General features: G+C 34.6%; 1 protein-coding gene across 1 annotated transcript; it reads left to right on the forward strand.

Moving 5' to 3' along the window:
* On the forward strand, positions 1-12285 carry LBR (lamin B receptor). Its single transcript, XM_071589259.1, has 9 exons — positions 1-64; positions 804-1234; positions 1415-1651; positions 1853-2033; positions 7842-8152; positions 9518-9765; positions 9847-9974; positions 10735-10857; positions 11146-12285. The coding sequence occupies exons 2-9, from the start codon at positions 848-850 to the stop codon at positions 11304-11306; spliced, it is 1776 nt and encodes a 591-aa protein (XP_071445360.1). The 5' UTR covers positions 1-64; positions 804-847; the 3' UTR covers positions 11307-12285.
* The last annotated feature ends 572 nt before the right edge of the window (positions 12286-12857 follow it).

The following is a 12857-nucleotide window of genomic DNA, read 5'->3' on the forward strand; positions in this document are numbered from 1 at the left end:
AATGAGAATCCAAGAATCCCGATCCGTTTTATTCAAAATCGCAAGAAATTTGGCGTCAGGTTAGGTATGTTGTTTGGGAACTTGGCTATTGTAAAGTTTGTGTTCACCCTTTTGTTTATAATTTATTATTTTGTTATAATTAAAATTGTTCATGCCTACTTTGCATGTTTAAGAGTAGATACATGACGAGGAATGACTAGCATTGGCTTATTTATTTTAAGAATGGAATGGAGCGTTTTTTCATGCTACTAGCGGGTCTTTAGTTCATTGACCGATTTTATAATTTCTATTTATCAATAATATCAGCATCACTCGAGTTATCCAATTATAATTGTCCATTTTCTAATATTTAATTGAACGGAATACATAACGTGTAGTGTTTGTTTACATGTTTAAATCCTCCGAAATTGTTTGCGCTTGTTCACTCTTGGGAAGCATTCTTCGAAAGTAGTTGTGGAGGTGCAAAACAAGATGATGCTTCATAATTAGTTCTAAATAAGTAGAAATAAAATGTTATGAATAAATATTGAAGGTAACTTAATAATAGGAAACAAACCTATTTACATTTTGATTTCGAATAGTTCGTCCAGCCGATTTTAATATCACTAGTTTTACACTATACCCTCAACTTCTAAGGATTTCCAATCCAGTGTCACAGCAATGTTACATAACTTTGATTGTATTCTTTTATAAATCTAAAGGTTTTGCGCTGTGTGTATATAATATCACTCTCTGTCTTCTCACTCGACTGAGTGAAAAAAGGTCATTTTCATTGAACAAATCGTTTTTGCTTTTATTTATAGGTCGTCTGTTAAGGAAATAGAAGTGAAACTTTGTGCAATTAAAGATGTCTGCGCGGGTCTCTAGGCGGAGAACAATCATGGAACTTCCCATGGAATCCACTGATTCTAAGGGGAAATCGCCCAAAAAGTCCCCATCCAGAAAGTCGCCATCCAGAAAATCTCCTGGGCGAAAATCGCCAGCGAAGAAGTCACCTGCCAGGAAACCCCCGGCACGGAAATCTCCTGCAAGGAAATCCCCCAGTAGGAAGAAAACTGTCGCAAAGAAATTAGTGGAGGACACAGCCCCAGTGATGGAAGATGAAGTTGAGGAAATTGAAGTGATAACTAGAACCTTGAGGCCCAGAGCTCATGTAGCTCCTTCTTTTCCCACCGTCAATCTTCAGTTTAGGGATGATACATCGTCTACTTCATCTAGGAGATTATCAGGAGAGGTGCTTGTTTTACCATATTCGTCTATATTTCTTATTCATGTGTACCCCCTGGTCTTCAAGTTTGTTGTGTTTATGATGAATTATTTGTACCCAATGTTTCTGGTGGATTCACAAAATCAAACGTCTTAATACGAATTGTAGTCAGTTTTTTGTTATTGTTGACATTATTTCTCTCATCAGAATGAAAATGAAGATAGAAAGAGTCTGTCAAGGGAGCCTACTCCTGCACTCTTGATGACTCGTATTGCTCGAGAAGTCACTCCTGCTAAAAGCTTCTCCAGAGAAGTTTCGCAAGCGCGATCTTCGCCATCGACTTCTTTTACTTCTCCAAGAGAGTTTGGAGGCTTGATTGGAGTCATAATGACCATCCCATTGATGCCTCTTGCTGTGCTCACAGCCCACATTGGCCTTATTCATGTAAGTATTCAAGTGTTTCTCCTGCCATTACTTCTGAAAATTTAATATAATTAATGACATTTTCATTTCTGAAAATTTTGCAATACAAGAATATCCATTTTTATCATCCAAGTGGGCCTTATCTAACCAATGCTTCAATTAGGTTAATTTTCAAAACCTATTCATTTTATTTAATATTCTTTGGCCATTTTTTATGATTAGGCTTGGAATGAAAAGAAACTAGCTGATTGGTTGCCTTGGCTGTGGTTGCAAATTGATCCTGTTGGTGTTGCATCATACATAGCATTTTGCGTTGCCCAACTGTTACTATCTGCCCTACCTATTGGAAGGCTTGTGGATGGTCTTCCAGATAAATATGGACGATGGCGCTATCGCTGCAATGGTAAATACTACTAAGAGAATATTTTATCCTACTTTACGTATGCATTGTTAGGAGGCAAGTGAAAGAGGCTTTTATGTCATGGAAATAAGCCAATTACTGTGTTATGCCAAGTAATTGTAGTGAACACAATAACAAATCTCTCCCTCTTCTCCAGCTGACCCAACCCCTGTAATTAGTAGTTGAAATTCTCAAATTTGGTAGTAAGAGGTTAGCATAGATGAATCGGAAAAATGCACATAGATATTGTTCTTTATTGTCTATGGATGGGGATCATTTGTCTTTGTGTTATAAGCTTTTTTTAACTTTGGTAATAAAATACCTCTCAGTTATACCTGAAAATATTAATTTAATCATTAAATTGTATTACCTCCCAAATTATCAGCCTTTCAAGTATTTGTGTCATTATATAGAGTAGAATTTGTATGTTATATAATTTATTTTTAATTACTGCCTCTAGTGTGTTTTTGATCCCCTAGGGAGAAGAGAAACCCTCCTCTTTCTCCCCCCTGGGATCTTAGAGGTTCACATATGAAATACTAAAAGTTGAAATTTCTTGTATTATAAAATTCACTATTGTCACTTTTGAAGTAAACACTCTTATTTCTATTTGAAATCATTCTCTTTTATTCTGACCAATGTTTCAATGATTGCTTGGCATAGGGAAAATATACAGGCATTGTTTTAAGTTTAAACTGACTTGCATTCACAAACAAAACTTGTTCTCTCATAAGGTCTGGCATGGATCCATTTCATTAAAACACTGCTATTTTATTGAACCTGTAGATGGTTCGATGAACTGAAATGCATTGTACGTTACAAGTAAATCTGTGGAAAAGTGCAAATTTTATTTTGGTCATAATGACATAATTCTACTACATCTCGGCTGAATCTGTTGAATATATTACTTTATTAGAACGACAGCAGTAATGTAATTTTAATGTCATTTGATTTCATATTTTTCATTCAACTCAAGTAATTAATGCTGTGAACTAGGTCCTACATTTTTATGACAGTCTTAAAAAATTTATGATTTTCCCTATGAAACCAAGCTTAGCATTCTTTCATGCCTACCTTGATATTTTACTTATTTTATTTGTTTCTTTAGAAATGTAAATGAAGTGTGGCCAAAATCCCGAAAAATTGATAGGTAATTTACTTCAAAGAAAATGGTGGTACTGTCAAATGACAAACTTTAATAAATAAACTGCTACTTTACTTAACACTTTCAGGCTTCACTCTGTGGAATTGTTTGATGTCCACATTAAATGGGTTTGTAATTTTCCACAGACTTTATTACACAGTACAAAGTGTTTCACAGAATTGCGGCCTCATCAGGCACAAGTTACACACACAGCTGTTGAATACATACCCATCAGACAGAGGGGAGGGAGAAGTTGAAGGTGAGGGGGGGGGGGGCAGGTTTTCTGGGACTTCAAAGTCAATGGTCGTGACTTTTATGGTTAAAGGAAGAATAGGTGGTGGCGCCTTGGTTATGACTGAGCATTGGGTCTGGCCCAGGTTTATGGGGGGAAGGGCTTGGAGCGGAGGGCTACTTAGAATTATTGGATTTGTTTACCCTTGAGAAAAGGGGTGTCTGTGCAGGTTTGGGGGATTTTTCGGAATTGAAAGTCAGTGGTTGAGGAAAGAGAAAATAAACCAAAAAATGGTGTTGTATTGTTTATGGCATTGCATAGGGTCTGATCATGGCATAGATGCAACTGAGTACGTTGAACCATTGGGTTTGTTTACTCTCTAGGTCAATTTTTTGGAAAGGATAGGGGAGGGATGGGCATATAATTGCTCATTATAAAATATTGTATTGGGATCTGCGGAGTCCCTTTGAATCTCAATAACCTCTAGTGTCCATTTTCAATACTTAAGGGAGGATATGTTGTATTCTTGGAATAAAATGGTTATTATGTTTACAATCTAAGTGGTGTTTTGTAAATCAGGATTTGGGGTTTTGCTTTTTGTGGCACCTGGCATGTTCACGGGCTTGTGTTGGGAAATTGGTCCCAGTTTGACCATACATAATATGTGTTACAATTATCTCATTTAAGTTTGTAGTGTCTGATTTATTAAATGTATCCTATTTGTCTTAAGACGAACAATGGACAGAGACTTTACACTCCTACATTTCTTTGTTAAAAAATTGGAAGCATTCAGATCTTCCTATATAGTAGATATACAAGGGTAGGCTGAAAATAATGCACACAAGCTTGTAGACCACACACAAAATGACCTTCAGAAGCACTCCTTTTGGCATGTGGAAGTAACATTTCCCCTCAACATGCATGCATAGGTTTGAGGTCGTTTCATTGATCTAGTGTATTTCGAGAAGCGGGAGTATGGAGACGTGTTCTAGTTCTATATCAAGGTGAACAGTTAAACAGTGTGCTGTTATCGAATTTTTAACTGCTGGAAAAGTGACTCCTGCTGAGATTCATCGCCGTTCAAAGGCTGTTGATAGGTCTACTGCAAATCGATGGTTTGTAAAATTTCATGGTTGCAAGCCTGGGAAAGCCATTATTGTTGATAAAACATGCATTGACTGTGTACTGGGATGCTCACCAAGTTTATGTGACCGATTTTCTGAAATGAGGGGCAACAGTAAATTCTTCTCAGCGTAGACTCTAAAATACCTCAGAAGTTGAGTTTGTTGTGTTTAAAGAAACCTGAAATTTGAGTGGATTCCACACCCTCCTTATTCCCTCGATCTTGCACCTTGCAATTTTTATTTTTTTCCTCAACTCGAGAGACACGTCAAGGGTAATCATTACACCTCGGATGATAAGGTGAAGGCAGCTGTCAAGTCCTCAATTCGAGAAAAGGTGGAAGAGTTTTTCAGTGATGGAATGAAAAAACATGTTACACGATGGGAGAAATGTGTTAGTCTTAATGGTGATGCTGTTGAAAATTAAATATATGGTTTTGAAAATTACAAATTTGTTCTTTGATGTTCTATTCACCCGATCTTTCTATTTGTTTTTGTTCGCGCTTTACAAGAATGTGTGCATTACTTTTCAGCCTACCCTTGTACAGTAACTCTATTAATTTAAGCGATGAAAAAAGTTTATTCAAGGTTTTATTTAACTTCTTAACAAATTACGTTGATTGATGGTTCATTTAAAAAAATTATATTGAAATCTCTGATAATTTTTTTAGAATTCAGTTTGAATAAATAGTTATATTGATTAGTTGCAATGCACTTTTTTTTCCTCAAATCAACTCGTTTGCAGGAAATATTTTCATTCATTCAACAGTCGATTAAAGCATTCATGCATAAACATGCAACCTGTTTCCTCAAGCAGAGGTGTACTTAAAAGTTTTTCATTACTTCAAATATTTTTCAATTAAAAAATTCAGTCCTTCACCATCAATTTCCTCTCCCCTAAACTTTTATGAATCCAAAAATGGCTTGATTACACTGGGTCACTTAGCTTGGTTGTACTCACCTCCTGGGGTTTCTATTACTCCCAAGTTATCACCCCCATATCAATTTTTAAAGATAAAGGAATTGACTGCCACATGCACTTGACTTGTTCATTTTGGATTACATTGCTTGTTGGTATCTATATTTACCTCTGCCTTTAGAGGAGAGTGTTATACATGCTTATGTTATTCAATTCCTTAAAGTATTATTTCCAATGAGTTTGTTTTAAGAATGCTTTTGTGTTGAAGCTATCAACATCGTCATGTTTCTTTAGAAATTATAAAGTCCTTTATACAGGTTGCGGCAACTTAACATCCTTTTTAATAAGGAAAACCCCTTTAATAAAGGAAGTTATGTTGCTGCACCCCTAAAAAATCAAACTAATAATGGTACATGGCCTTAACTGTTAGTTATCCTCATTATTATTACTATTGCCTTGCAGTTAATGCTCATTTTTAACTATAATATTTTCTCCAAACAATAGCTATTGATGTATGAAGAACCTAGATTTTTATTACATTAATCCAATGATGCATTTTAAACTATGTAAATACTAGATAATGCTTCTAAAAGGAATGTTTTCATAAAATGAATGATTTTCATCTTATTAATGTACACCAGTACTACTCCTGCTCTCCCTACTTATGTTTTCTAAATGTCATGGATCATTCTCCATTACAACTTCTACACTACTACCCTAATAACATTCAGATGACCGAGTGAATCTCTTCAAGATTTAATCAATTCTCCTTGCCTGAATCTTGTCTTAAAGTCCATTGCACAATCCCTAATTTCTTTCATTCTCCATTCCTCCGCCTCTACCTCTCCTTTCTCCCCTCAGCTTCTTAGAGCAATGTAGAGGAAGTATGTAACTGTACTTGTTACTTGATCATTATTCCTGAAGCTATTATTTAGCATATAAAATTATATGTTCAATGGGTGTGTTTCTCTTTCAATTTTGTTTGATGCAAATATTTTTTCTCTTCTCTGTATGATAAGTTTGTAATTAACAGAGCTACGTTGGGTACTATTATAAGTTGACAATATTGGAGCAATGAATATTTTTATTATAACATATTGGAACATAGAATATTGAATTTAGCTGATTCTAATACAAATTTATCTCACAAGTTAGAAGCACTTTCAATGGTGGTCACCTTTGTGGCAAGTTGATGATTGTCATTCTATGGTATGATACCATTTGACTTTTACATTTATAATACCATCAGTGGCTTTTATATTTTAGCTCTCTGGATAATTTTAACTGTACATATTTGTAAGCATTACAAGCTGTAACACATGTTGGAATGCAAGTGGGGTTGTTACAATGCATAGAAGTGATGACCATAATTCTTAATTAATAGCGTTCATACAACTATGATTACTTCTTTGAAAACTAGTAATACTTTCTGGTGGAACGAAGTTTCAACAGTTTTTTTATCTTGAAATGCCCAGTGATTAAAAAAGCCAAAAATATATTTGTGAAATTCACCTTCTTGATGGATGGAACAAACTTGCTTTGCCAAATAATTTCGTCCATTTATTTTTTCTACCTTCCCAAAATATTTCTAAGTTCTGTTAATTAATTCATGAAATTCCAATGGATATCTCAATATTATTCATTCAGCAAATGTTGTAGTGTGGGTTTCTTGGAAACCTACGCTATCAATCATCTCTCCTAAGTAGGAGTACACCTAAGCAAACTAAATGTCCTCTACCAAATTCCCTCCCTCTCTATGTTATCAGCTACCTTTGACCCTTTGGTATGCCTTATAAGGGGAGACGATCCGAGAGCAGGGGTCAGTTCCCTTCCCCATCTTCCCCTGCTACCTTTCTCCCTTGAGTCTGCTGGTTGAAGCTGCGACCACACCCAGAGATGCCTAACCTTGCCCTACACCTCTTTCAACGTCCTGTGCTACCCTCGAGTCTGCTGGTCAAATCTCCTACTGTACTGAGAGACAAGTAGCCTTGACCCACACCTCTTCCGACGTCCTGTGCCGTCCTCTAGTTCTCTGCCGCTTCTATCACCTACCACCCGCGATGGAGCTCCAGGCCGAGAGTCGAAAGCCATCCTGATCTCCTCAGATTCACTGTAGGCATTCGCTTGTCCCTATTCCACAGTGCCCTACCCCCGCTTGATTTGGATTGAATAGGGTTAATTAAAAACTTATTAACTATACCACTCAATCATTCTGTGCTAGCTCCCAACAGTGATATCGCGGTAGCCAACTGTGTGAGAATGTATATCATGATAAGTTTAATTATTACTTATAATTAAAGTATTATATGTTTAATTAATACTCAAATGGTCATCTTGATTCCAGTTTCTGTTGAGAAAGTCTATAATTGCTCTAAAATTATACATTTTTTTCCAGGAATAATTGCTGTTGCCCTAACTGCCATCAGTTTTGGCACTGCTTGGGCCATGAAATGGAATTCACTCTTTGTAAAACTGTCATCACCGAGTGGTTTCATTTCTCTTCTGATTGGAGCAATTCTGTGGGGTCTCCTGATCTCTGTTTGTTTGATCATCAAGGCCATTAACTGCCCTGTGTCATCACTCAATCCAGCAGCCATAACTCGCTCCAAGGTGTACAACTTCTTCATTGGCCGACAGCTAAGCCCTCGCATGGGTGGTATCTTTGACTTCAAATTTGGTTTATATAGGATATCTATTATGACAATGGTTAGTACAAATTATTAATATGGGTAATTCTATTGTGATGTAAATGATGGTAGCGCATACTTTTTTCTCCTGTGGCTGCCTTTTGGGCATATCTGGTTTTTTTATCCTTTTAATTTTAAAATGACATATTAAAGAATACTGCATGAGTTTGATTAAATTTTATGCCAAAAAACTTTAATCAAACTCATGCAGTATTTAAATTGCAACTAAAAGTTTCACTAATACAAGTTCACTACTTCAGTGTATAAGTCACAGCTTGCTAAGTTTTTTCCTGTGAAGAAAGAGAAAGGAAGGCCTATAATTGGCATGGTCTATTGAATTGTTTTTATTTAGTTCAAACACCCAGAACTTAGTGGTCTAACATGGCAAATTTAGAACTGGTGGAATTTTAGGGAAAAGGGCATCGCGCTAATTGGGAAAATGTGGAATGGGAATCCATAAAATGATTGGCCTCCTGGAGAAACTCAAATGTTGCACAAGGCTAAAAGCAGCATTTTATAGAATGTCTATAATCTTCTTCATAGTGGTTTGTTTTGGTTTGCCCCTAATGATGGAGTATGTTCATTTGACCTTCTAATTAATGCAGTGTTGTTATGGGTATGTTAAGATTAACTTATTACGGTGTTTATTATAATGAGTGTGTGAATCATTATCCCTTTTTTGTTGCTACTTAGTTTAATTCATGTTTTGTGTAGGAATGTTTGGATTGGAGGTCAATTAAATAAATAACCAGTGACTAATTTTAGGTGATAACTGGATCATCAATTAATTTTTGAAACATGTTCAGGGAAGATATGAAATGTTTTGATTTCAAGATTAGTTGTAGGAAAATTTAAGTTTTCTGACCATGTTGATTGTCTATCTTAAATTTAAGTAAATCATTTAGAGATGGTTATAGCTTTTGTAATATATCATTCTGGATTTGTACATTAACATAATTTTGCTACTGTAGGAAAAATTTGGCAATTGTTTAGACAATGGCCATGTGTATATGTCCCTGAAAATTTTCCAATTGTCATAAAGGAAATGGGCCTTTTTTGTAAGTAATGTAATTTTGTTCAATTTCCTGCTTCAGGCAGTAGCTACTGTTACGAATAATTTTATTTTCATGAAAATTATTACATGTTTGCCATTTTATTGGTATATTTTTCAATTAAATTATGCTGCTTAGAGCTGTAATTTAATTCATTTGATGAGTAATGCTATCTGGTAGGCAGCTTATTGAAAATGTGCACAGAATTTAAGGCAAATACAAGTTTAAAGTTGCATTCGTGATTATGTATATCTTTTAATCTGTAGAAGTTAGGAATGCAGTATATCCTCAGTTGTTTGACTTAAATCTTATTGCGTTACATTCTTTCGCAGATTTCTCTGAATACCTTACTTCTTCTTGGACAAATATCCCGAGGAGCTGACATCCACAGCCTGTCATATCCATTCCTAGCTTGCGTGACTTTGCAATATCTATATGCATTAGATCTGTTGTGGTTTGAAGACCAATTTGCGACAACCTTCACTGCAATGTCTGAAGGAGGAGGATATCTCTTTTCCATGTCCTCTGCTCTGTATCCATTTGTACCAACTCTGATTACAAGATATCTTTCTCAAAACAGGTAATTAACTGCTATTTTAGGTCAATTGTTTTTTCTAGAGTTGTAGCTTCTGATTTTAATACATATATTTCTCCTTTTTAGAGTGGAGTACCCAGCATATTGCTTGTGTGGTGTAGCAATCATATTCTTTTTTGGATACATCATTTACAGAGGAAGTAATGCTCAAAAGAATGAGTTTCGGAAAAATCCTATGAACCCTTCTCTAGCACGTAAGTTTGCTCTCTAAATTATATTATTGCTATGCAATTATTTGAAAAAATAAATTTTTGATTGATGATTCATTTTTTAGGCATCAGATTATGTAATCTGATTGTCTAATACTTTAGAGCCCTGTGAACGACACCTGACATTCTGCAATGTTGTGACGCGTTAGTCTAGAAATGCTATCACACATATATGTGAGGTTATCTTTTGAAGGATTCTCATTAGGTGCAATATTGAGCTGGAGTTTGAGTATGACGACACTATAGCATCATTAAGAAATGAAATTAGATAACTTTGTGAAAACGAAATTTTATTTGGTTTTGTTTTTATATTTATTTTGGGTTCTTGGTAATTTTGCGCTAGACATTTTACTATGAATAAAAATACTTTCTTTGAGTGCACCTTCCATCCTTCCCTTCGTTTTCATAAATCTTTCAAGGAACCTCTTTGTTAACTCTTATGTATCTGTATGCTTTGAATTTACTGTTCCCCATGCAAGACCTGAGCTTAGTATATTTATAGTATGTTTTTTTAAACAATTCACTGTTAATGTTATGTTTAGATACTTATGATGAACATGATGAAATTATCATCAATATTCAAAACATTAAATCTCTCCCTAAATATTTTTATGGCAATTATTAAATACTTTATCTGGTTAATAGTTAAAACTGTTTATTTTCATCAAGGGTACTCTTACCTCTACCTTTTATCTATCAGGCTATATTTCAGTAGAGTTTATTAATCCTTTGTTGATTATTTCAGACCTGGAAGTCATACCAACAACGCGCGGAAAAAAACTTTTGGTTACTGGATGGTGGGGATGGCTACGTCATCCAAATTATTTGGGTGACATCATTATCAATTGGTCTTGGGTTCTTACTTGTGGTATGTATACATATGCTATGAACTTATATTCTCTTTTCTGACCCATTCTTCAATTTACAGAAAATGGTTGTTTCTTCCTCCCTTTTTAATTATATATGTATATGTCTTTCAGATGTAAATTATATTGTCTTTATAATGATTGCGACTCTTCCAGGCTAACATACAATTACTGAATGTGGTCAATGGTGACATTAAGTAGCGTGTTGATTTGAATGCACTTGGTTATGTTTTAATTAATTTCCATGCATTGATTCGTTTTAGTTGATTAGTTTATATCTTGCATTCCAGGGTTTCATTCACTGCTTCCATTTGCTGCACCCCTGTTCACCATGCTTGCCTTAATGTATCGTGCACACCGAGATGGTACCAGATGCCACCAGCGTTATAATGCTGCTTGGGACAGATACTGTGCTCGAGTGCCATATCGAGTTATCCCTGGAGTTTACTAAATACTTCATCGACACTGGTGTGCGTGCGTGTGTGTGTGCCTTTATTTTCCATGACTACGTTAGGAAAAAGTACAAAATAATTTTAGTTGGTAGAAGATAAAAAAAATGTATTTTTAGTGAATGTTTGTTTAGATTTAATGCAAGATTGTATTTTGATGAGTGTAATTCAGCAATTTTAATGAGAGTGAATCAATTTTGTATGAAATTTATTGCCGAGACATACCATCAAAAGATGGAATTATTAAGTCTTAAACCATTTCAATTAATGTATTAAAAATACATTTTTAATATCTTTTACAGTTGTCATAAAATTGGTATTAACTGAAGGGAATCAAGTCCACCTTCTATTCTCTGTCATAAAATCTACTTTGCATGGTCTTACAATGTCTTTTTGTGTGTAAAATTTTATTAGGTCACATTATCAATTTTTATGCCTTAAGATTTTATTTTTTAGTGCATATTTAGTAGTAAGGACTGGTCAATGGTGATTTAAAATTTTTCACTGATGTTGAAGCTCTGGTGCTTCCATTATAATTGGTACTAAAGAAATGAAATTCATGATTTTTTAATTACCTGTGCAATTTGTATTTTCTTTCTTAAGAACTTAAACATATGCCAGCCTTATATATATATATATTACATGTATTTTATTGAAATCTCATCATACTGTGAAATGTTGCCAAAGTTGCACATTATCTTTTAAGTCTAATTTATATACTGTACTGTGAATTTCAGTGCGGGTGTACATAAAAGTATTCGAATCAATGTTATTGTAAATTCTGGGGACTAAAAGCTAGAGTATTTGTGCATATAATTAATATCAAATACTGATGCTTGTATCATCAGTACAAAAGAAGAGTTCAAACATTTGTAATGAAAAATTTCTTGATTAAATATACACTTGGCAATAAACATTTTTTGAATTTAAAGCCAAATGTAAGCTGAATGACAATGAAAAACATATTTTGTGCTCAATAAAAACTGGATTTTTTGGTTCAAACAATGAATAGATGTCATTGCATTTTAGACATTTTAATGTTTTTAAGTTATAGATTGATTTAATGTGTAACTACGGATGGTAAAAGAATTTTTGGTGCTCTGATTTGCCAGCTGGCATATTTATTTAATGATGTGCAAGTTTATGGAGAAAATTCGTCATTCCTCAGGCAATTTCAAAGACTCTGATACTACAAAAATCATAAGATATCAATCAGACCATGAGAACTCAGAAGGCTAAAAATTTTATAATTTAAACACTTGAAAAATTTTGATTTTTTTATTGATTAGCATCAGTTTTATTTCGCACTAGGACTGTGTCATACATAGATATATCTGGGCTTAGTCCTCTTTGAACCATAGTCTGTTTATAGGCAAAGTTAAAATACAGCATGGCATATCTGAGTACTGACCTACAATAATTGAATAGACTGGGATCATCATAGTGCCATCTTCTCTTCAAGTGTGAATGGAGAATAATTACCTAATGTCATAATGGTAGCTGAAGGGGACATGATCAAAATATACTCCATGCAATAACTGAATACATGCGTA

The sequence above is a fragment of the Hetaerina americana genome, unplaced genomic scaffold, assembly GCF_022747635.1.
Source record: "Hetaerina americana unplaced genomic scaffold, ioHetAmer1.1.p SCAF_35, whole genome shotgun sequence".
Classification (NCBI taxonomy): Eukaryota; Metazoa; Arthropoda; class Insecta; order Odonata; family Calopterygidae; genus Hetaerina; species Hetaerina americana.